This window comes from Lathyrus oleraceus, chromosome 5 (genome assembly GCF_024323335.1).
Source record: "Lathyrus oleraceus cultivar Zhongwan6 chromosome 5, CAAS_Psat_ZW6_1.0, whole genome shotgun sequence".
Lineage (NCBI taxonomy): Eukaryota > Viridiplantae > Streptophyta > Magnoliopsida > Fabales > Fabaceae > Lathyrus > Lathyrus oleraceus.
The window spans coordinates 148127066-148153648 of NC_066583.1; the positions used below are offsets into that span (position 1 = coordinate 148127066).

Here is a 26583-nt window from a genome sequence, read left to right on the forward strand (position 1 = left end):
TCAACCACCATGACACAAAAATATGACTAGTATTGAGGATCGTTGTCAATCAAGCAACAATGATTTATATGTTTAATTCACCAACTTGTAACTTCAAAATAAAAAAGATGTGAGAACTTTGTTCTCGATATTTGATTAGTAAAATACCAAGAGATCAATCAAGTTATATGTTAAGTTCGTCATATTCGTTCGTGCTATTTACTTAAACTTGATTCATCCCATATGAAATCGCGACTTATATGGTTAACCCCAATGAAGAAGTAACTATCCGATCCGATCTATAATCTTGTTTGTGTTTAATTAATATTTTTAATTATTCACAATTTATTATTATATTTGTAAATAACATATAATTTAATTTTAATTTTATATATATTTATTGTGTTTGTTTCCTAAATTCACCAATTTTAAATCCAATATCTTTAAAAACATGTTTTGATTTTTTTTCTTTTTCAAAACAATGGATTTATGATAACTTTAATCCGTGGGATTGTGTTTACAAAGGATTAGTCATGTTTTATTACATTAGTAAAAACAAAACCTTCCTCTCCAAAACGATGCGTTTAAACTCGCAAACCGCAGAAGCATAGAGTCTACGGAGTTGCAGCACATGGTATGCGAAGCATCGTCTTCCTCGATTCCATAGGGTTTGCAGAGTTCAATTCCTCAGTGGCCACGCGTGTTAGATCTAGTTATTCTTGTTTCAAGATCGCAATTCCTCGCCAATTTCAGAAATCAAAGGAAAATTCTCGTTTTGAGCGACACGATTCGAGTCCCCGTTCCTTGATCGCTTCCAACTGTCATTAGAAGGTCTGATTTCCGTTGTATGAGTTTAGATCTCTTGTAAAAAAATCAGTTTTCTCATTTTTATCTACGTTTGTGTTTCGCAGGTGCAGTTGGCAGGGTCTTGAAGATGGCAACCACCGCTTGTTTCATCATTGTTAGCAGAAATGATATTCCTATATATGAAGCTGAAGTTGGAGTAGCTGCTAAAGTAAGATCATTTCATTTTCTAGTTTTTTTTTGTGAAGTTAAAAGCTCAACCTTTCATTGGTTTATGGATTATTTGTTTTTTTTACTTACTTCTTGGTGGAGTTTATGAATTGTGGCTATAAGTTTGGTTTGTCACCTGTGCATCATATAATTTTTGGGATGAAAATGTTATGGGGAATTGGAATCTACATTATAATTGGACTTACAACTTTTATGGTTATTGTTTGGTATTGAAACAATAAACAAGTGTCATTTCACATAAACAACCCGACCTTTTAAAAACTACATTTGTCCTTTTAAAAACTGCATTTATAGAGCTACGAGGAAGAGGCACCACATTGCTATGCATGGTCCTTTGAACTCTGCCTAAAAGATCTACTGCAAATGATATAAAAGTATGTTGATTTTCGGGAATCGTTTTTTTTCCATGTTTTGCCACTTTGCTTAAAGCGGCTTTGAGAGTTGTTTGTCCCACAGTAAAGCATCTAGTCCTCAATCCCACATGTGGAGAAACTCCGATCTAACCCACACATGCATGTTTCCCTCCTATCCACCCATACACCAAAAATCTGCAGACCTAAGTGACAATCTTCTCTCTCGTGGGTTGGTCGTGAAGTTCACAAATGCCTCTTACTTCACAATACTCCCGCCTGTCTAAATATATCAACAAGGACATCCTAACGAAGTCGTGCTGATATTTGAAGTCTGATAGCTCCTTATAGTTATAATTTGTTCACTTGATTCACGTGAATGGACCTGGCTTCTCTAAAGTAAGCAACTAAAGTGGGTGAAGATAAACAAATCAATAGTTTATATTGTATGCTCGTGCATGACAAATCATAGTTGGTTAAAATACCAATCATTGATTTATAACTTTACCAACTATTCACTCTAGAGGAGTCAATTCTCGTGTAAACATTTATCTTTATCTTGCGTAGCCTTTTTTTGTGTGGCTTAGATGATAAGTTATCTTGTTTTCTTCACAAAATTTACATCATTTTGCAATCTACTGCCACTGTATGACAGAGGGAAGACGCAGCTCAGCTGCATCAATTTATCCTACATGCTGCTCTCGATGTTGTCCAGGACCTTGCATGGACTACTAGTGCTATGTGAGTTACATATTCAGTTGATATGTGATCCAAGTTCAAATTCAATTATAAAATTTTGGCCTTATAATCCCCTCTTTGTGCCTGTTGTTTTTGTTTCCACAGCTTCTTATTCCCTAGCGTTCTCTATGCAGGTACTTGAAATCGGTAGATAGGTTTAATGAACTCGTGGTGTCCGTGTACGTCACAGCTGGTCATATCCTTTATCGTAGAGAATTTATTTACGTCTGAAATAAATACTATATAATTTTCAATTTTTTGCATCTGAATACCCACTTTAAGAATCATTTAATTTAATTTGCTTCTTTAATGGGGATGGTTATGCCACTGTCCCCTGACCCTTACTTCCCTCCTTCACGTGAATGGAACAGAATAAAAGTCTTAAGAGTGGACAATGATCAAACCTTAAATCCACGCTTATAAAAGAAAAACCTTAAATCCACACACTTCTTTATACATTTTGGTTTTTTGTGATAATTTCCTTGACCTGTCATACATACCCGATTAATGTTGCTTCATGATTCGCGTAATGATGATGGCATTAAGAGCTTCTTCCAAGAAGTGCATGAGCTTTACATAAAGGTAATCTTGCCTTTTCTTGCACTCTATATAACATGTTTTTTATGCAGTGTTTCCTTAATTATTTGTTAACTGCCAATATATCTTTTCTTACTCTACAATAAAATGTTTCTCTTGAGATGGGATCATGATTCATGATAAAATTCATGCTTACCAATTCTTGAAGTATGCTTTACAAATGTTATAATAGCTGCCGGAATATTATCTTCTGGTTTTGTGAATAAATGAACCATGTACATGTTCCCTTTTCAGTGTTTCATGATAGCATGCACGCCTATTTTCCTAGCATATACCTGGTACATTATTGAGTAAAATGATGGTTCTTTTTTGAACATTTTATAAAAGTTTGCTGAATTCCATTTTTAGTGTTTTATGATGTTGAATTAGTTATTGTAGTATATGCGTGGTACATTTTTTTTGAACTAGAATACTGAAAACCACATTTTAAATTTTTAACAAAAGTTTCCCCGAATTCTAATCTGTTTTGCATTATAGGATTCTTCCTTTGGGAATAAGTAGAGCGTAAATAATTTCTCAGATTACGGTCTCTTTAAGTTACTTCCGTTTTCAACTACTTTTTTTTCTCTTTTCCTTTGAGGATATGACTGGAAACGCAAATATCAGTAAATAAGTTGAAGTTTCAGATCGTTCTCTTGATTTGTGATGATAAACATGTAGATAGTAGATACTTGAGTTAAATATTTGTAAACTTACTCTGTTTGATGGACTATGAAATATTGGGCTGGTGAGAGGTAAGTAATTGTATTTGTATGTTTGGCAAATTGCAGACTCTTCTTAATCCTCTATACTTGCCTGGCTCCCGAATCACATCATCACATTTTGATACGAAAGTCCGTGCCCTTGCAAGAAAGTATTTGTAGAAACTGCCAGTCTGCTCTTGATGATCTGTGGTTGACAAGTTGCTTGTTCATAAAGCATTGAGGCCCTTACCTTACACCTGTTAGTTCTTGTTTATTAGCTTTGGAAAACTTTTTCTTCTCCCTCGTGATTTGACGGCAATGGTAGATTTCCCGTTGTCTATAGTGTTGTGTACCCGAGTCATTAGCAGAAGACCGTGTTTGGAAAGTTATATGTTGCCAAAAGTTGTTCCATTACTAGTGCTACAATTTGTAATGCTTACTGATCTTGTTCTTGATGATCAACTGTTTGATTAAGTGGCAAAGAATTATTGTTTCCCCCTCTGTGCTTCAGAATTTTGACAGTATACTAATTCTATATTCATTTCGAAATATTATGGTGCTGCATGTGTTTTCTAAACACCTTTTCAGCCAAATGTTTCTTTTCTTGAGTTGTTTTCCTTATATTTTGTGAAAGATAAATGATAATGTAAAAAAAAACTAGTTTAATAAAATCTTAGGACACCTACAGTGACATAATATATGTAGCTTAAATTACTGTACCAACACAATAAGGACATTGCACCATGGTGCTCATTGTACCATGAGTTAAATTGACCAAGGGGTTTTACCATCATGTGAAACTAAATGATCAAATACCCTTTTGACCTTCATATGAAAATGCTGTATCTCGACAGGAATATTAGTAATGTTTTAATTTACTGGTATCTCGGGCGGTCCGGCCGGGGCGGCCAAGCACCGCGTGGGAAGAAGGGTGCCAATGAAATTACGGGCGATTTTTTCGCTAGAGCGGACTGTGGGTCAAACCCGGGCGGAGCAGTTTGCCTGTTTTTCTTTTAATTTTTTTTTTTACTTTTTTTTTCTGTGCATTAACTATTTTGATAAGTAGGAGAAGATATACAGTAATGCAGTTTTCTTGAGTTGAAAAGTCAAAAAGTAATTAATTTATTCAGCTAAAATGTATCCTTCTAGTAAATTATCTAGTGAATAGGCAAAAACACTTAAGTCTCGCCACATACATATTGAATATTATCAAGTCACATATAGCTGTAATAATAACATATATCACTTTAATCCACTATTATTTTATTAATTAAATTTTTTATAAAATTTTTAATGAGTTGTATTATTTGTATAAGATTATTCATATATTTAGTTCAAAAAATAATCAATTTTAAAAAGTCAATAAAAATTATCCTAATATCTATTATCCCAGCTATCCCATTTTAAAAACCGACGCTATGCCATCCGAGATTAATAAAAATTGGTGCATATTTTCACAAGTGTCTTAAATTTGAGTTTGAGCTTCATGAATGCGGTATCAAAACTCTAAAGATAAGTCTTTGAAAGAAAGTTTTGTTGTCTACTTATTTTTCCACAATCACATGCAAAACAACAAAATTTAGATAATCCACGTATGTCCCTTAACTCATAGGAGCAACTGGATATTTTTAAATGGGGAACTAGATTCTTGTAATGGGGTTGCTTAATATGAAAATTTAAAAATGTCAGTGTTATTTTTCGAACGCACACTAATCAATTAAGAATTGTTTTGTTTCTTGAAATGTAAAAATGGTTTGTATATCTTCACAATCGTAACATTTTTTATATGATCAGTTTTTTAAACTCTCTCGGTCAATTTCCTTAAACGTTCTTTTTATTGGTTCATAGATCTTAATTTTTTTTTGCATCGAAGAGGTTGTCCGAAAGATATCATTCGATAGATTTTAAACTTCTTATGAATGTTTACTTTCGGACCTAATAAATGGTTGCTTGAATTTGAATTCTGTTTGTTTTCAATGTTGTACGTATGGTATACAATGATGTTGTCAATCCAACTAATGCATCCGATGATTATGTGTCAGGAGCTTCCCAACCAGATGTCGTATATGTAGTTGGTGTTGGAAAAGAATTTAACACCAGACAAGACTTTACTTTACATGATTACATGCTTAAATGAGTTTGTGTGGAAGGCTGCTAAATTAAGTTTTTGAATAATAATCAGGAGGCTTGATTTTGGTTATGATAAAAATTAAAATTTTCTACATTGAGATGTGAAAGAATTGGTTAGTATAAAAATCCTATCCGGAAGTTGAAACATGATGACACTAGACAAGAAAATGTGGATGTTCTTTTAATATGTTGTGCGATGTACATAACCATAGATTGAATCACATGTTAGTCGGTCATCCTATTGTAAGTCGTTTAGATTCTGATGAGAAGAAAATTGTTGTTGATATTACAATGAATATAGTTTAGTCCAAAAACATATTATATTAGCAACTTTTAAACCAAAAAGACCCAGTAATTTCTCAAATATTAAATAAGTTTATAGTTTTCTGACACAAAAAAAAAACAATGTAATAAGGGGTCCACGATTTGAAATGTAACTGATGTTGAAATTGTTGGATGAACATCATTATGTTTTTAAGTATAGAGTGTGTGAGGATGAAAAATATGTCCGAGATATATTTTGGACACGTTTTGAATCTATTAAGTTGTTTGACACATTTTCAATTGTATTGGTAATTGATTCAACATATAAGACCAACAAATATCGATTATCTTCAGCTTAAAATTGTTGGTGTTATTTCTGCAGAGATGACATATTCAATTGATTCTGGTTTTTTTGGATGTGAAAAAAATGATAATGTTACTTGGGTTCTAGAAATGTGTCGTAGTCTATTGAAAGACTAAGAAAATATATTATAGGTGATTGTCTCTGATCACGATACTTCACAGATGAATTATGTCAAACAAATATTTCCTACATCGTATCTTTTATGGTGTTGGTATCACATGACAAAAGACGTGAGATATAAAATTAAGGAAATCTTAGAAAAAACAAATCAAGGGTGAAGACAAAAAAAAGACCATGCTTACACAAATATTGGAACTCATAATGGAAGCTTGGAATGTTATATAATCAATTCTTTTATAAAGGAGTCATGTGTTGATTCTATCATGCAGTTCAAAAACGTGTTCTAAAAAATATCCAGATTCTTTGAAATATATTGAAACTACAATATTAGATAAGGTGAAAGAGAAAATTATTTGTGCATGGAGTAATCATGTTAGACACTTTAGCAACACCACAACAAACAAAATTGAATATGCTCATTGTTGACTTAAGAAATGGTTTAAAGTGTTTTTTTTTGCAAGGATTAGAAATAATGAACAATATGATTGTACTGTAACATAACGAGATACAAACATCTTTTGGTCAAAGTATCATATTACTATAACATAAATTCAAGGACAAAAATTTCTATTCACAATTGACTTGTAATATATCTCCTATGAGATTGAATTTTATTTATCATGAAGTTTAGCGAGTAGGGAATATTGGTCCTTATAACTCCATGTATGGTTGTACACTTTAGAAAACATACAATCTTTCATGTGTGTGTAATATCCAAGAAGATGAAGTTCGATAGACCTATATGTATGTATGAGGTAAATACGCAATGGAAAAGACTTCGATTTTATGATGATCACTTTACCATGGATGTTAAATCAATATATTTCTATTATTGCATGATGAAAGGTTATTCAAGAAATATTTATAAAAGTTGATTATAACATGAAATGACACATTAATGAGTAGATGCACAAGATAGCCTATCCAAAAACCACTAACATTAAATCATTTGCAAAACCGATAAAAGCTAATGGTGCTTCAAAGAATGTAAAACTAACTCCTGATGATAATTCTACCAAGTGGTCGCTATCATTCTTTGAGCATGTCAAGTCATTTTATCTGAATTCTACTCTTTCACTCCCTAAAAAATCTTTTAGTAAGGGAATTCACATCAACAAACCATCTCCCTTTCCACTTTTACAAAAAAAAAAATGCATTGAGTAGATGTGTATTTTTATGCACAAATACATTAACAAGATTGTAGATATTTTTGATGATGGTAATTATAGATTTCACGTTGTTTCAGCCTTAATAGGCAGGGGAGGGAGAACCATGCATTTATCTGTCATAATCTTATTAAAGTGTTAAGTTTTCATAAGGAAGATTACGAGGTTATACGAGAAGTAAAATTGATTTTCCAACACCTAGTAAAAAATAAATGTGTTTTCCTTAAATTGGTTATCTTGTAGCAAGCGAATGTGCACATTGCGTATTCGATATCTCACATTCATCCTTATCTGAATAAGCTCCTAAGTATGTAAATATTAAGTCAAGTGCATAATGTAACACCCTTCTACCCAAACGACATATTTATATATATTATCAGAGTACAACATGTAGAAGAGTTTACATTTCATACAACATGTTATTTCTCGCATCACAACATAAAATATATTCTTTATTTGATTTAAAACTTCGCAGCGGACAACAACATAATTATTATAATAATGTGTCAACATGATCTCCACAAAGCATCTCAACAATTATCCATCATAAACAACATAAATAAAATGTAATTATCTATCGAATCCCATAACCCCGGTGTCACATGACCAGAGCATTTGACTCGACTCCGTAGAATAACTCTACACTTATTCTTCAAACCTCAACAATAGCTACTCCGCTGTATCTGCACATTGCTCATCATAGATGAACATAAACACATGCAGAAGGGGTGAGAATTACATTATTAAATAACAATATAACGACAGAAATATAAACATAAATATATTTCACATATGCCAACACAGCTCATCATAGTCATCATAATCAACATACTCATGAACATCAACAAAACAACATATCAAATGCAATGCACACACCCATGCATGACTCAACACGACTCGGTATACCCATTTTGTGACCACTACAGGATCACCACTCCCAGATTCATCACCATAGAATCCGAGTCCCCCATAAGGAACCAAGCCTCTCAACAAGCCCGGAGTCAACAACATCATTGGAACTCATGTCCGTTCATCACTAGGCATCGGCCTTTCATGAATGCATGCACACCAAACATGCATCATAATCAACATCGCAACAACAACATCACATGATCATGTTATCTTTATCATTAATAGCATGACATACAACTCAACAAAACAACAACAACATTACATCTTAACACATGGATTCATCACAATCAACCACAATAGGCCAAATCACAATTTCAACATAAAAATTAGTCATTTTTCAATACTGGAACAGTGTTAACCGGTTAACACCATGCGTTAACCGGTTAACGCAGGACAACAATACCTCCCCAGGCAAAACGCAACAGTGTTAACCGGTTAACGCTATAGGTTAACCGGTTAACGCAGGCAAAACTCAACATATTCACAAATTGTAACAGTGTTAACCGGTTAACACCATGGGTTAACCGGTTAACGCAGACGAAACAGCAGTTCCTGCGCTAACACAAGGCAGAATGCAGAGTTTCCGCATTTTTTCCGCCGTTGGAGGACTTCCGGACCTCCGATTCTAAATCTGTAAAAGCTATACGCTCAGAATTTCACAATACTCTCAACTACGGATTCAATTTCAGCTTAATTCAACTTATTCATCATAACCTTAAACGACGATAAACCCCAACTTTCCTAATCTCCCTAAATCCCCAAAGTCCATCAACAATCCTACATAAATCATGAAAATGCTCGCATATTATTGTTTAATAAGGTTCAGACCCCTTACCTGAGATAATTCGGCAACTCAACTCTTCAGCTTTTCCACTCTTCCGCCTTTGCTCTACCGCTTCTCCCTTCTCTGCAGCTTCTCAACTTCCACGTAAAACTCTTCTGTTCCCAAAAATGAGACTATTTTTCTTATTTCCCACTTATATATTTTCCAAAATAATAATAATAATAATAAATCCAATAATCCAATTTATTTAATTAATTAATAAAATAATATTATCAACTTAATCAAATAATTCTTTTACTTTATTTGGGGTGTTACAACTCTCCCCCGCTTTAGAAGTTTTCGTCCTCGAAAACATACCTCAAGCAAATAGAGTCGGATACGACTCCTTCATCTGATCTTCGCGCTCCCAAGTCAAGCTCTCACCAGCTGGACCTCCCCAAACAACTTTCACTAGAGCAATCTTCTTACCTCTCAGGGTCTTCTCTTCTCGGTCATCTATCCGAATTGGCAACACCTCAACGGTCAAATTATCCCTCACCTGGATATCATCCAACTGAACAACATGCGAAGGATCTGCAATATATTTTCTCAACTGAGATACATGAAACACATCATGCAGATTAGAAAGCGACGGCGGTAAAGCTATCCGATACGCCACTTCCCCAACTCTCTTCAAAATCTGATACGGACCCACAAACCTCGGAGTAAGCTTTTTAGACTTTAAAGCTCTACCCACACCTGTCGTCGGAGTAACTCTCAAGAACACATGATCTCCCTCTTGGAATTCAAGTGCCTTTCTCCTATTATCATGATAACTCTTCTGACGACTCTGAGAAATCTTCATTTTCTCCTGAATCATCTTAACCTTTTCAGTCGTCTGCTGCACAATCTCAGGTCCGAGTACAACACTCTCACCTGACTCATACCAACACAATGGAGTTCTACACCTCCTACCATACAATGCTTCATATGGAGCCATACCGATACTAGCATGAAAACTATTATTATAAGTAAACTCCACTAACGGCAAATAATTATCCCAAGAACCACTCTGCTCCAATACACAAGCTCTCAACAAATCCTCCAAGGATTGGATAGTTCTTTCAGTCTGACCATCCGTCTGAGGATGATAAGCTGAACTCAACCTCAACTTAGTCCCCAACGCTTTCTGCAAACTTTCCCAAAATCTAGAAGTAAATCTGGGATCTCTATCAGACACAATACTGGATGGAATACCATGCAGCCTCACTATCTCCTCAATATACAACTCTGCCAACTTCTCTAAAGAGTGATTAATCTTCATCGGCAAGAAATGCGCCGACTTAGTCAATCGATCCACAATCACCCAAATAGAATCATTACCTTTCACCGTCCTCGGCAATCCCGTCACAAAATCCATGGAAATGCTATCCCACTTCCATTCAGGAATCTTCAAAGGTTGCATCATACCTGCCGGTCTCTGATGTTCAGTCTTTGACTTCTGACAAGTCAAACAGGCATACACAAACTTAGCAACATCTCTTTTCATACCAGCCCACCAAAACAACTTCTTCAAATCTTGATACATTTTTGTTGCACCTGGATGGATACTCAATCCACTCCTATGGCCCTCTTCAAGAATATTCCTTCTCAATTCAGACACCTCAGGAACACAAACTCTACCTTTAAATCGCAGGATGCCATTCTCATCAATCTCAAAATTACCACCATTACCCTGGTTAACCATAGTAATATGATCAACTAGAGCGACATCAACTTGTTGACCATTCCGAATATCTTCCAGAATTCCACTAGTCAACTTCAGCATACCCAACTTTACACTATCAGCGGAAACTTCACAACCCAAACTCATATCACGGAACTGTTCAATTAACTCAAGCTCCCGAACCATCATCATAGACATATGTAGAGACTTTCTACTCAGCGCATCTGCAACTACATTAGCCTTACCGGGATGATAACTCAATTCAAAGTCAAAATCCTTCAGTAATTCTAACCACCTTCTCTGCCTCATATTTAACTCTTTCTGATCAAACAGATACTTCAGACTCTTGTGATCACTAAACACTTCGAATCTGGAACCATACAGATAATGCCTCCACATTTTCAACACGAATACAACAGCCGCAAGTTCTAGATCATGCGTAGGATAATTCCTCTCATGAACTCTCAACTGTCTAGAAGCATAAGCTACAACTTTACCATTCTGCATCAAAACACCACCAAGACCCATCAAAGAAGCATCACAATAAACAACAAAGGACTCACCAGGACTAGGCAAGATCAACACTGGAGCACTGGTCAACCGCCTCTTCAGCTCAACAAAACTCGCTTCACAAGCTGCATCCCATACATACACTTGACCCTTCTTAGTCAACTGCGTCAACGGCAATGCCAACTTAGAGAAGCCCTCAATAAATCTGCGATAATAACCAGCTAACCCCAGAAAACTGCGTATCTCAGTAGCAGACTTCGGAGTCTCCCACTGTAATACAGCATCCACTTTAGCAGGATCAACGGAAATTCCACCACTCGAAATCACATGGCCAAGGAAACTCACTTCCTTCAACCAGAACTCACATTTAGATAATTTTGCATATAATTTCCTTTCTCTTAACACCTGTAAAACAATTCTCAGATGTCCTGCATGCTCTTCTTCCGTCTTAGAATATATCAATATATCATCTATGAACACCACCACAAAATCATCAAGGTACGGATGAAATATACGATTCATATATTCCATAAACACACCTGGAGCATTAGACACACCGAACGGCATCACAGTGTATTCATAATGACCATACCTCGTACGGAAAGCAGTCTTCGCAATATCATCTGACTTCACTCGGATCTGATGATAACCCGACCGCAAATCAATCTTACTGAAAACATGAGCTCCAATCAACTGGTCCATCAAATCATCAATCCTCGGCAATGGATACCGATTCTTGATAGTCACCTTATTCAACTGCCGATAATCGACACACAACCTCATCGTACCTTCTTTCTTCTTCACTAACAATACTGGTGCACCCCAAGGAGAAACACTTGGACGCACAAACTTCTTCTCAAGCAATTCTTCAAGTTGCTTCTTCAATTCAACTAATTCAGTTGCCGACATTCTATAAGGAGGCATCGACACTGGACTCGTACCTGGTACTAAGTCAATGGCAAATTCAACTTCACGTTCTGGAGGTAAATCACTTACATCCTCCGGAAACACATCCTGAAATTCACAGACAACAGGCAAATCTACACTCACCACTTTCTTATCCGCTTGCAGAGACGCAAATAAAGCGAATATCCGGGCTTCATCTTTCACAAAATCCCCCACCTGCCTAGCAGATAGAAATCTTGCCTCATCATTCTCACCAACTTCAGAAAACTGCACCGTCTTTCTATAGCAGTTGATAGACACGCCATAGAATTCTAGCCAATTCATTCCCAGAATAACATCAATTTGGTGCAAGGGTAAGCACACCAAATCAACCACGAACTCTCTCTCAAAGATCGTCAACTGACAACCTCGACAGACAACAGAAGTCTCCACAGAACCATTAGCAGGAGTATCTATCACCATACTTCCGCCTAGGGACGACATAATCACACCAATCCTAGTCGCACACTCATACGAAATAAACGAATGAGTAGCACCAGTGTCAACAATAGCAAGCAATTCAACATTATTAATCAAGCAAGTACCTTTAATCAGATTATCTTCTTTAGGAGCTTCAGCCCCACTCAGAGCAAACACCCTACCAGTAGTATGAGCTGCAGTAGCCGCCTTCTTCGGTTTCGAGCACTGCGAACTGATATGACCTTTCTCGCCACAATTAAAACATGTCGGACCAGCATCCTTACATTCAGTAACTCTATGACCAGTCTGACCGCATCGGAAACATCTCAGCACTTTCTTGGTACAGCTATCAGCACGGTGGCCTGGTTCGCCACACTTGAAACATTTACCAGCTATGGAAGATCCTCCCCCACTTGGCTTCTTCTCATCTACTACTTTCTGCTTACCTTTACCATTCGGAGATGCATAAGGACCACCACGATCCTTATTCTTCTTCTCACTAAGACTTTTGTAATGAGCAGTCCTAGCCTTGCTATCTTCCTCGAATATCCTGCACTTATTAACCAGTGTAGGAAACCTACGAATCTCCTGGTAACCAATGCCTTGTTTGATCTCGGGACGCAACCCGTTCTCAAACTTGACACACTTGGATCCCTCAGCATCAGCATTATTATAGTGAGGACAATACTGCACCAGCTCTTCAAACTTCGAAGCGTAGTCAGCAACAGACATGTTACCCTGCTTCAGTTCTAGAAATTCCATCTCCTTCTTACATCGCACATCAGCAGGAAAATATTTCTCCAGAAAGGCCGTCTTGAACCTTTCCCAAGTCATCTCAGCACCTGGTACTTCAATTCTCTGGCGAGTGTTATCCCACCAGTTTTCAGCCTCTTCAGATAACATATGCGTACCAAACTGCACCTTCTGTGCTTCAGTACACGTCATCACCCGGAAAATCTTCTCAATCTCCTTCAGCCAAATCTGAGCACCATCCGGATCATAGCGCCCTTTGAATGTAGGAGGGTTATTCTTCAGAAACCTTCCCAAATTCTTAAACTCGTCGACCGGCGGATTCTGCTGCGCCTGCATAGCCTGCGCCATAGCAGCCAAAGCCTCAGCAATCGCACGGTCATTTTCCCCAGCCATACTCTGCACAACACAACCACAACCGTTAAATATCGACAGTGTCATTTCCACTAATCGACCAACAGGGAAAACATCACATTATGACTCGACTGGACTGACAATGCTCTGATACCACTAATGTAACACCCTTCTACCCAAACGACATATTTATATATATTATCAGAGTACAACATGTAGAAGAGTTTACATTTCATACAACATGTTATTTCTCGCATCACAACATAAAATATATTCTTTATTTGATTTAAAACTTCGCAGCGGACAACAACATAATTATTATAATAATGTGTCAACATGATCTCCACAAAGCATCTCAACAATTATCCATCATAAACAACATAAATAAAATGTAATTATCTATCGAATCCCATAACCCCGGTGTCACATGACCAGAGCATTTGACTCGACTCCGTAGAATAACTCTACACTTATTCTTCAAACCTCAACAATAGCTACTCCGCTGTATCTGCACATTGCTCATCATAGATGAACATAAACACATGCAGAAGGGGTGAGAATTACATTATTAAATAACAATATAACGACAGAAATATAAACATAAATATATTTCACATATGCCAACACAGCTCATCATAGTCATCATAATCAACATACTCATGAACATCAACAAAACAACATATCAAATGCAATGCACACACCCATGCATGACTCAACACGACTCGGTATACCCATTTTGTGACCACTACAGGATCACCACTCCCAGATTCATCACCATAGAATCCGAGTCCCCCATAAGGAACCAAGCCTCTCAACAAGCCCGGAGTCAACAACATCATTGGAACTCATGTCCGTTCATCACTAGGCATCGGCCTTTCATGAATGCATGCACACCAAACATGCATCATAATCAACATCGCAACAACAACATCACATGATCATGTTATCTTTATCATTAATAGCATGACATACAACTCAACAAAACAACAACAACATTACATCTTAACACATGGATTCATCACAATCAACCACAATAGGCCAAATCACAATTTCAACATAAAAATTAGTCATTTTTCAATACTGGAACAGTGTTAACCGGTTAACACCATGCGTTAACCGGTTAACGCAGGACAACAATACCTCCCCAGGCAAAACGCAACAGTGTTAACCGGTTAACGCTATAGGTTAACCGGTTAACGCAGGCAAAACTCAACATATTCACAAATTGTAACAGTGTTAACCGGTTAACACCATGGGTTAACCGGTTAACGCAGACGAAACAGCAGTTCCTGCGCTAACACAAGGCAGAATGCAGAGTTTCCGCATTTTTTCCGCCGTTGGAGGACTTCCGGACCTCCGATTCTAAATCTGTAAAAGCTATACGCTCAGAATTTCACAATACTCTCAACTACGGATTCAATTTCAGCTTAATTCAACTTATTCATCATAACCTTAAACGACGATAAACCCCAACTTTCCTAATCTCCCTAAATCCCCAAAGTCCATCAACAATCCTACATAAATCATGAAAATGCTCGCATATTATTGTTTAATAAGGTTCAGACCCCTTACCTGAGATAATTCGGCAACTCAACTCTTCAGCTTTTCCACTCTTCCGCCTTTGCTCTACCGCTTCTCCCTTCTCTGCAGCTTCTCAACTTCCACGTAAAACTCTTCTGTTCCCAAAAATGAGACTATTTTTCTTATTTCCCACTTATATATTTTCCAAAATAATAATAATAATAATAAATCCAATAATCCAATTTATTTAATTAATTAATAAAATAATATTATCAACTTAATCAAATAATTCTTTTACTTTATTTGGGGTGTTACACATAATGTTATTAAAGTGTTAAGTTTTCATAAGGAAGATTACACGAGGTTATACGAGAATAAAAAACGATACAACGACACTCTAGAAGTTCTGATTCCTGATAAAATTGATTTTCCAACACCAAGTGAAAAATAAATGTGTTTCCCTCAAATTGGTTATCTTGTAGCAAGCGAATGTGCATATTGCATATTTGATATCTCACATTCGGCCTTACCCGAATAAACTCCTAAGTATGTAAATATTAGGTCAAGTGCATAATCTTATTAAAGTGTTGAGTTTTCATAAGGAAGATTACACGAGGTTATATGAGAATAAAAAAACGATACAACGACACTCTAGAAATTCTGATTCCTGGTAAAATTGGTTTTCCAACATCAAGTGAAAAATAAATGTGTTTCCCTCAAATTGGTTATCTTATAGCAAGCGAATGTGCACATTGTGTATTCGATATCTCACATTCGGCCTTACCCGAATAAACTCCTAAGTATGTAAATATTAGGTCAAGTGCATCGATTCTCTAAATGGTAGGGTTATATGACAATTGACATGTAATAGGAAGATACAACAACATCATCTAAAGTGATGGTCATATCACCACAGGACACATGAAAGAACGATGTTTGTAAGTGTCATCTCTCAACAAATACATACAGAAGTCCATGGTTTATGAATTAAAAATCAGTCCTAGAAACATCCTTCAATCTGTATGCTACTAATACTTGTTGAAACCGTGGTTCATCGGACTGCACAAGCTGTATTATCTTCCTATCATGATTTGATACACTTTAGTGTCTCACAAAAATACAAAAATTAATGTCTCAACATCAAATGATTAATGTCAACATATATATGGTAAATCGGATAAAAGTACAATAGGGGTGAAAGTCTGTTTACGACAGTTGTAAGAGACCCTATTTATGTGTTTTCTATGGAATTAGTGAATGCCCTCTTCCAAACCCAGGGCAAAAATATAATGTGTTTTCTATGGAATTAGTGAATATCCCTTCCAAACCCAGAGCAGGAATATATAGGAGGCTTCATAGGCCGGATAATAGGAGTTGTGGAAGAACCGTTCTATAATGGAGTGGTTTCCTTCTCTACGAAGGATATTTCCATATTGCCGCCTCTTGGACACTCACCAATCACATTTGATAAGCGAAATGGATCATAAATACCAATTTTGGTGGGATGGCCCAAGCTCGATTGGGCGACCAGACCCACTTCGGATGAGTTGCACAATTGGATATGCTATCAGCTCTCTTTCACATTTTCCACTTTTAGAGTTTTACAAACATGATGATCACGGTAAAGCAGAGAAAATTGGAATCCATACACTATATGAATGAGACTACTGAAAGTACTCTTTTGAAAGTAAGTTTCTTTTAGTACTCTTTTGAAAGTGTATTTAACAGGAAAAACAACAATTTGTATTCAAAATTTAATCATTTTTATACTATTGATAACTAATAAAAGTGTGTTCCTATACAATGTCGTCCGGAAGCATTATTCCGAAAGGGGTGTTTTGAGAATTTCAGAAGACCTCCGACCATATTAAGCGTGTACCATGTGCTTGCACAACGTCTTTAATAATTAAATGAATTTGAATGCTATAAAAAAAGTTTGATACAAATAACAAATTGCAGATATCCCAATATTTGCTGAGGAATATGAAATTCGATATAAATATATAGAAGAATATCGTGACATTTGATTATGGCATGCCACGGGAAGTGGTTACTGGGTGAACTTACATCAGAGGCTGGAAAAAAAATGGCGATTAGAAGAGCTTCACATCATTCGCCTATTCAGTGTGCAGCAAATATTCGATTTACCATAGAACTCAGAATTTATGCAGTTATGACTGGCATGTTCTGATTCCAAACTGGCAAATGTATCACTATTTGGTGCGCTTTAAGTAGACCAATAAACTAATGCTTGTTAGAACAACGGCACCTGCAAAAATACCAGAGCGGACAGACACTGCACCGGTTTTCTGTTTAGTGGCTGTACTACCAGAGCTTGGTTGTATCCCTTTGGTAGACTCAGCAAACCTCAAACTCAACTTTAGAGCCTAAAATACAAAGATACTTGCTACAATCAGTTTGATGCATCATAGCAAACTCTCGAAGCAAAAATCACCAAATGAAGACTAGTAAAAAACAGACATGTTTACCTTCAGTCCTGCCGATCTAGCATAGTTGACAGCAGCAGCAAGATCGTTATTAGTTGCAATAATAATTTTATCTCCTTCATCGTCTTCATACTAGAAAGGGAGAAAAATAGGTATCGTGTCAAATTAAACACATAGCAGAGCCAATAAAAAATGAAGATAAAACTGAACTAGATTAAAACACACCAACAGTGTAGGGCGTTCTCCATCATTAACAGGACCAGTTCTTTGCATAACAGCTGATGCAAGCTCATCGTGATTTTCAGAACCTACGAAGATTGAAGAGGCATAGACTTGTAAGTTTTTATACGTAGAAAAAAGGGAAAATTTATGAGGCCTAGGTTTTAGTCACAAGATGTTAGTGGCAACAGAAATAACACTTTGATATTTTAGATATAGCAAAGTTTGTCACAAGATGATACTCACCACAGTTGAAACGATGCACTTGACCATTGGGATCCTCGAATTTAAAAGTAAATGAATTTCCAAAACCTGCAGACTGGTATGTAGACTTTGTGGTATCTGCTCCATCCAAAGTCAGTTGTCCAGAGATTTCACTGCAATAAAACATATATAAACAACATTTCCACTAAAAAAACATATATAAACAACATAGGTATCACCAAATTACCTGTTAGTGTCATAATCTTCAGGTGGTTCAAGAGAAAAAGCTGAGTCCCAAAATTTTTGCATAATTGTGCCTGCAACATCATTGACATTTCCAGAAGAGCTACTTTCGACCTACACAGTACATAGCACCAAAGGTTAATAGTTTTATCATACAAGATCTTACTTCATTGTTATATAAGGTGAGTGGACACTTGGTAATCATAAAAGGGATGACTATGAAGTAGGAATGGGAATGAAGTGATTAATGGTTTGGTAGACCTACAAGACTTACCAAAAATGCATAACGTTTTGATAATTTGATAGAATAGCCAAATTATTATCAATGCGCTAATCATTCAAGTATAGTAGAGGGAGGGAGCTATGAATACACAAATAATCATCAAGTATAAAAGGAAGAAATAGTTTACAATAGTTTGATTCCTATGACAAAACTAAAGCAACGTATTTGCGTAATGGATGAAGAATATGCATATGCTATTTATGGAAGACAAAAAATAATAACTGAGTTATAAGTAGGTATCCCTTCTTTTGCGATGTTACATTATCACTGAAAACAGACATGAGACATACCAATCCGTACATACAGCCAGCATGCATGTGATAACCAGATCCCTCAACATGTACTTCAACATATCCAATAAATTTCCAATAGATTTTATATATTATATATATCTCAAATATATATTTACCAGAGAAATTGCAGCATGAGTTATCTCCAAAACATCCACACAAGCAACAGGATTTCCATCTGCGAAACAGATAATATGTTCAGCACAAAAACATAAGAAATTATGGAAACAATTGAGAAGGCAAAATTTACCTTTGTCCACCACAGGAAGATGTAAGAACTTTCCATCATGCATCATATGCAGAGCATCAATAATTGTTGTCTCTGGTGTTGCACATTGTGGGTTTGGAGTCATTACCTAATAAAGAAGAAAATCAAATCAATTCTAAATACTTAAGCAAACATTAGCACAAGACAAAAGAAATGACATCTCAGAAGACAGACAACTTTCCAATAATGTTACTTCAGCAAATAAAACCATAACAACCTTTTCCACTAGGGTCGACTCTGGGGAAAGATGTAGAGCCATGACACGCAAAAGAATGTCTTTTGAACTGCATAACAGATCCACAGAACAATATATAAGTCAAAATAGAATATTGTCTAAAGTGCATTTTATATTGTCAAAAAGTGTGTTTCATATCTATCGATCAAGGAGATTTCTGATCTAAAAAACATGCAGTCATGTATGTTATTCCATAAAAGAGAGAATAAAGCCTCAAAAAGGGATTTTACGTCAATATCCCCTGAACTTTGGCATCTGTTACAATCACAGATGAACTGACATGCAACTCTTGCATCCTTTTTGCAGCTACATGGACATGATCTGATGCTGATGCAATAGCAACCCTGGAAATACATAAAGCTATATAATTTTAAAAATTGTTATAAAAAGCATCCTTAGGCAATTCATCAATACACAAGAAAATATGATGTGAAAATTACCTTGTATTATCACCAAGTATAGTTGACAAGGAAGGCTTGAACATGCGCTCCCTCAATGTATCAATGAAAGCATTTGGAGCTGACAAAAGTAGTGGCAGTAGGAACAAATATTCAGCATCATTACAAATGAAAGAAAAATATGGAAAATTTCAATACTTTCAAATACTTCTATGAGAAGAAGCCATGAGCTCTAGGCTACAAATCTTACAAGAACGCAGTAAAAAATTTCTTAAGTTAATTGGTACTTTTTCAGTCGCAAATTACACCCGAAGACTTTAGTTTGTTTGCTCCATCCACCTCTTTTGAATTACACAGTTTACATTTTCTTTTATCTTCTCAACATTTGTATGATGGACCCAAGATAATTAAACCATAAAACTCATATATACAATTAATAAACTCAATCATGACTGTTATAAACATATACAGTCATACCACATGCAAGTAGAAGCAATTCATAAATCATAAGTTCATGCACAAGCAGTACCAAATTGGTAAGATATGCATAGAGGTGACTGTTAAGCAATCTACATTACTACCTCGCTGATGGTCCGCCCCCTCAACTGCAGCAGCAGCAACGGCACTCCCTTGCTGACAAGCCTTCTCCACCCTAGCTATGGCGTCATAAAGACATTTTGTGATATCCAATATGGCAATGACTTCACCATTTTCCACAACAGGGAGGTGCCTGAATCTACCTATAATCAGTTGAGAAAAAAAATCAAATTGTATTTCTCACATAATAAATTAAGTTCTAAACAATGACTCCATTAAGCAACATGTAAACGTAAATCTAATCAAATAATTTATTCAATTCAAGCATCGCTAACTAGTTAAAGAAGCAGAAAAGGTAAATAGAAAATAAAACACAAGCAGAAACAATAATAAGAGGGGATCCTATAACAGAACAATTGGTTACTTTTTGAATTCATGTAGGTAAATACTGTGTACATGGTTATCAGTTAATTGAGCTCAAGACAACAAAGTTGTCTACCAACTCTAAGGCCCCAAGTTACTAGTTCAAGCTAAATTTCCATATTTAGCCTCCATAATATTTTGCTCCCAACACAAACAAATTGAAATGCAAGGACATATACATAGACACACTCAGCACGGGTCTCTAGAAGAAACAACAAAGCCTTATTCAATTAAGGGGAGCCAGCTACATGGATCAACATTCGCCATAATGTTCTATCCAAGGCCAAGCTACTCTCCAAATCGTTAATCTCGAGATCTTTCTTAATAACTTCTCTTATTGTTTTTCTAGGTTTTCCTCTACCTCTAACTGTTTGACTCCTACCCATCTGATTTTCTCCCTTTACCACATAATCTACGGGTCTTCTCTCTACATGGACACATCACCTAAGTCTATTTCCCACCAAGAGAAAAATACACAAAAAATTCATTGTAACTACTAAACCTATTCTCTGTCATCATGCTCACAACAAATCGCAGCCCTTTTATCATGCAAGATTCATGTCATCATGTCAAATAGTAACAACAATATAGATGTAAGAGCTCATTTTACAGCACGAGAATATATTTCCATATACATATATACTAGCCGGTATCCAGAAATATATAGACTTCAATATCTGACATGGCAGAAACACTACTGAAATAAATGTATGTCCAAAACCGCTTATAAGCTCAAACAAACCGCGGTAAAATCCAAAACGAAAGATTTAAATTCTAATTTAAGAAACTAATGTCCAAACCAATATTAAAAAGCTAACAAACTAACCCTGAATCATCTTCTGAAGAGCATCAATGGCAAGTGTATCTGACGTAACAAAAATAGGATTCCTTGTCATTACTTTGGACACAGCCGTCTCATCAGGTAACAAACCCTCAGCAACAACTCTAGTAGCAACATCCTGACCACAAACACATACAACACAAATCAACAACATTCAAACATCTCATCATACAAAGCATTAACACAAATATAGAAACACACCTTATCAGTAAGAATCCCAGAAAGCAAAGCACTGGAATCAGTCAACAAAACAGCATCAACACGGCGAGCCGCCATTCGTCTACATGCATCAGAAACCGTCGTCCCATCAGGAATGGTAAGAGCCTTGGACAATTTCACCTTCTTCACCGTTCTCTCTGCTCCATCACCCCTAACAAAATCAACAACAATAACAAATTAAATAACAAATCAAGAAAAATTCCAATTCCATAGTTAGAATCTAGATTTGAACATGAACGTGCATGGTAGAAAAAAAGGAAGAATGATATCATACGGTTGCGGGTGCGAAGGTGACGGAGGTTTTCCGTTTCCATTTTCAACATGGAAAGATTTCTTGGAAGGACGTTTTGTTGTTTTCCTCATTCTGCAATCTCTTTCGCGCGCTTAATTTCTTACTCTGGGAAATAATGTATACTATACAATATACAATTGAATTGAATTGAATTGAATATTGAATGTACTATACTATACCCTACCTTATGAAAAATCAAAATTCAGAAAACTACATACACATAGGTAGATTATTATTATTAGGGTTCTGCATTACTTTGATTTCATTTTCTGTCATCTCAAAAATTAAAATTTAATTTATTTGCTTTCTTTTGTTTTCTTCCACCATTGAAAGGTTCAAATTTAATTTATTTAATTAAATAAATGGTGCTAATGATTTTGATAATTGATAAAGTATAATGTGAGGTTTGTGAATGGCTGAGATTAACCAACCATTGAGTGGGTATTAATGGACGTTAAGTATGACTTTTTTTTAAATAAATTAAACGCTTCGGATTTCAGAATGGCAACTAGAGAAATGCGAGCGACAGAGGAAATTTGCAATTTCATTTTATCCATAATTTTTGTTGTTGTTGTGGTTATACGTAGGTATTTTGTTTTGTTTGGATTGTGGTGTGGGCGTGGCCATGTCATGGGGACCGTTACCACATGCTGTCCTTTTTTATAATATAACAATGTTTGGGGATATAATAACAATAGCTACGATCTTGAAAAGAAAAAAATATCTTTAGCTTATGAGGCAAGAATGTGAATTAGTCTGAGGAGAAATATGCATTATAATTAGGATTTGAAATCAATTAAATCGAGTCGAATTCGACCAAACTCGATTTTGTTAGAATTAATAGAAAAAATATAACTAATTTAATTTTTAAATTTTAAATTCTCAATTCTGTTACCAAAAATTAACTAACCCAAATTCAAATGAAAACTCAAACTCAAATGAAACAAACTAAGTATTTTGAATTTGAATAATATTTAATATCATCCCTTAATTCATATTCAAGATTAAAAATCAACAACACAAATTTCATCTCTCGAATTGATAAAGTGTTCAGTTTTAATTATCTTGGTCAGTATATTTACAAGTTGATTCTGAGCGTTGACGTGAACAACCTCAAGCACTCCATTCTGAACTTGATTGCGCAGAAAATGATACTTAGTATCAATGTGCTTACTTCTTCCATGCAACATTGGATTCTTGACAACACTTATGGTTGATTTGTTGTCTATCATCAACCTTACTGGTTTGCTCACCTTGAACTTTAGTTCATGCAATAAATTCATAAGTCAAACAGCCCGACAAACCAACAAAGTACCAGTTATGTACTCTGCTTCACAGGTTGACAGTGCAACCATTGATTGCTTCTTAAAGAACCATGAAATGGGAGCTCCTAGATACATAAAAATATATCATGTAGTGCTTATTCTGCCTACTATGTCCCCGCACCAGTCTGAGTTTGAATAGCATATCAGCTTAGCATCATCTAACACTCTAGATGAAAACAAAATTCCATGCTACATAGCCCCTTTTACATACCTTAGTATCGCGACTGCAACTTGGAAATGTGACCACTTTGGCTTTCTCATAAACCTACTTACCATTCCAACTACATAACATAAGTCAAACTTGGTGTTACACAGATATCTCAAAGAACCAACCAACTGTTTGAAAGTTGTAGCATTTACATTCTCACAATCAACATCAGAATCCAGTATATGGTTTGTCTCAGTAGGTGTGACTGCTGACTTACAATTCGTCAGCTCAAATCTCTTCAGCAACTCAAACTCATACTTCTGTTGGTGCACAATGATTCCACTATCGAAGTGTAGAATCTCCATCCCTATAAAATATACCATGTTTCCAAGGTCAGACGTATCAAATGCATTCATCAACATCCTTTTGAACTTGTTTATCTCATAAGTACAACTACCTGTCAGAAGTATGTCATCTACATTAAGACACGCCAGAATCATATTGTTATTAGAAGTATGTTGCACATACACGCCATATTCCATTTCACATCTTTTGAATCCCAAATGCTTGAAAAATGAATTAATTTTCAGATTCCAAGTCCTTGGAGTTTGTTTCAACTCGTACAAGGCTTTATGCAGTTTGTACATTATCCCTTTATTCTCTTTCACAAATTCAATAGGTTGTAACACATAAACTTCTTCTTATAACAGAACATTTAGAAAATCTTATTTTACAACTAAATGTATTAGAGGTCAATTCCTATTTGTAGATATAGCAATAACCAATCTTATGATTTCATGTCTAACTACAGGTGCAAACACTTTGAAGTAGTATAAACCAGACTTTTGTAAGAGTCATCTAAAGGTGAGAAAAATACACAAGAACGAGGGGTTGAATTGTGTATGCCCAAAAATCTCTTTTCACTTCTGATTCTGGAACATCAAATTCTGAACCACATTTAGAGTTTGATACCAGAGTGAGTAACAATAGTGAAAAGTTTACTTCCTTTTCTTAACCATGTTTCAAAACCTTAGGTGTCAAGCTAATTTATGATATAAGTAAGAAGTTGAATCAGATCAGAGTCTAACTTCAGGATTTTTTGCACAACAGAATATAAATGCAGGAGTAAATAAAGACATACACAATATATATTGGTTCCTCTCAAACCGAGAGTAGTCTAGTCCCCTTACAATGCAAGAGATTTTCATTATAATCAAGAGATTACAATTTTCTCAATCAAATTAGAAAGAGACAACTACTTAAGCCCTCAAGCAAGAGACTTTCTTGCCTGAACTACCCATTCAGGACGTCCTGATCAATCCCACAGAAAGAGACTTCTGCTCTGCCCTCAAGCATGAGAGTTCAATGCTCAACCTATCCAAAAAGAGACTCATTCTCTATCCGCAATCATGAAACCTAAATACCTGAACAATCCATTCAGGACTTCTCGCTCTGCCCGCAAGCATGAGACTTCAATGCTTAACCTATCCAGAAAGAGACTTCTTTCCTCAAGCATCCAACAAGAGACTTATTTGCTCAATCTAATAGAAACATACTTACTTTGAGCATTAAGGCTAGAGTCTTCAGATTCTTTTAACAACAAAAACTAGGATTAACCTTATGTTTAAATGTGTGCTTCTTATATAAGAAAACACACGAAGGTTTACACTCTTGAGTAGAATATGAATTGTTTGCTCCTGAGTGTAAAAGAATGAAGTTTTCATTTTTCTTCTCTCCTTGCACATATTTTCTTTTGGTTGTGCCTTTATGTTCTTTTTAACATATTCACATATTATTTCTTCAGAACATATGTGAATACATTTCACTATACTCTCACACATTTAACCTTTATGGTTATATCTTCTTTTAGAGTGTGTTTTTCTCATCTGTGTTTTATGTATAACACAGATTCTCTCAACCCACATATGTGAACGTGTATCACATCCTTGTGAACATAATCACATATTCTTCAACTCACATTCATTTTCTTTTAGAGATCTACATGAGAGTTATTGAGCACTTGAATGTTTTTAATCTTTTTCTTTAAATAGATGTTGAGAATAGATTTGTTAATGATTAAAACTACCCATGATACAAGTAGTCGTTGAAGGTCTTTAGCTGGTGTACAATAGAGTGAGCTAAAATATCAGCTAGCATAAAGACGTTGAGAGGAACCGAGTAGAGTTCAGAGCAGTCAGAGAGATAAGATCCTGACAATATTACTTTATGCTGATTAGACACAGAGTAGTGTATCGTTGTCACATGATCTTTTTTTGGATAACTTCTGAACGAAGACTTCTTGTAGGCGTTTGTTGAAGCTTGTTCAGAGTCATTGTTATCCTTATACTTAGCTTCATGAATCAGAGTTTTTTTATAGAATTAGTTAAAGCATGATCAGAAGCTAAAGTATGTCTTCAAAACATGGTTAAAATTAGACTTAAGAGTCTTGAGATCTTAGGTTCTGAGTTTGCCTTCATTAGAGTCTTGATTAGAACTAGTCTGGATGAACACTTTCAGAGTTGATAACTTGATGTAGACAAATTCCTTTGAAGCAGTACCTTCAGAATTGCAATGAATCTTGTTCAGAAGATGCATAGTCATTCCTTTAAAATAAAGTCCTCTTGCTTCAAAAGATTCCAGTCTTTAGAGCTTTGATGATGTTTGTATTTCAAGCAAGCTTAAGTTCAACATCTGAAAGACTTGATTAGACTATTCAGAGTTTGAAAGCTTGGTTCTGATCATATAACAACTTTGTTCCCTTTAATGGTTCTTCTGAGTGATTAACTTGATTTATATCAAGATTAATGTCTTTTGATCTTATACACTTGAACAACCATTAGTAAACCATATTGTTCTTTAAATACTTTATTATTGTCAAAATCTT

General features: G+C 35.6%; 2 protein-coding genes across 2 annotated transcripts; one reads left to right on the forward strand and one right to left on the reverse strand.

Moving 5' to 3' along the window:
- The first annotated feature begins 464 nt into the window (after positions 1-464).
- Positions 465-3931, forward strand: LOC127079091 (uncharacterized). The gene is made up of 6 exons (XM_051019501.1): positions 465-810; positions 891-994; positions 2020-2105; positions 2237-2297; positions 2598-2684; positions 3470-3931. The coding sequence occupies exons 2-6, from the start codon at positions 914-916 to the stop codon at positions 3560-3562; spliced, it is 408 nt and encodes a 135-aa protein (XP_050875458.1). The 5' UTR covers positions 465-810; positions 891-913; the 3' UTR covers positions 3563-3931.
- A 13294-nt stretch (positions 3932-17225) lies between these two features.
- Positions 17226-22686, reverse strand: LOC127079092 (CBS domain-containing protein CBSCBSPB3). Its single transcript, XM_051019502.1, has 14 exons — positions 22209-22686; positions 21917-22085; positions 21701-21833; positions 20496-20654; positions 19957-20035; positions 19747-19860; positions 19499-19565; positions 19264-19369; positions 19133-19191; positions 18445-18554; positions 18240-18370; positions 18000-18082; positions 17817-17906; positions 17226-17714 (listed from the first exon to the last, which is right to left on the reverse strand). Exons 1-14 carry the CDS (start codon positions 22295-22297, stop codon positions 17541-17543), a joined length of 1563 nt encoding a protein of 520 aa, XP_050875459.1. The 5' UTR covers positions 22298-22686; the 3' UTR covers positions 17226-17540.
- Between the last annotated feature and the right edge of the window lie 3897 nt (positions 22687-26583).

Excerpts from the sequence above, each read along its gene's own strand:
- LOC127079091 (XM_051019501.1), top strand. The coding sequence starts at position 914 with ATGGCAACCACCGCTTGTTTCATCATTGTTAGCAGAAATGATATTCCT. Across the intron at positions 2,298-2,597 it reads CCGTGTACGTCACAGCTGGT|CATACCCGATTAATGTTGCT; the intron begins CATATCCTTTAT and ends TGACCTGTCATA. Across the intron at positions 2,685-3,469 it reads TGCATGAGCTTTACATAAAG|ACTCTTCTTAATCCTCTATA; the intron begins GTAATCTTGCCT and ends GGCAAATTGCAG.
- LOC127079092 (XM_051019502.1), bottom strand. The coding sequence starts at position 22,297 with ATGAGGAAAACAACAAAACGTCCTTCCAAGAAATCTTTCCATGTTGAA. Across the intron at positions 18,371-18,444 it reads GAAGATTATGACACTAACAG|TGAAATCTCTGGACAACTGA; the intron begins GTAATTTGGTGA and ends GTTTTATTGCAG. Across the intron at positions 17,907-17,999 it reads GAGAACGCCCTACACTGTTG|TATGAAGACGATGAAGGAGA; the intron begins GTGTGTTTTAAT and ends CTCCCTTTCTAG.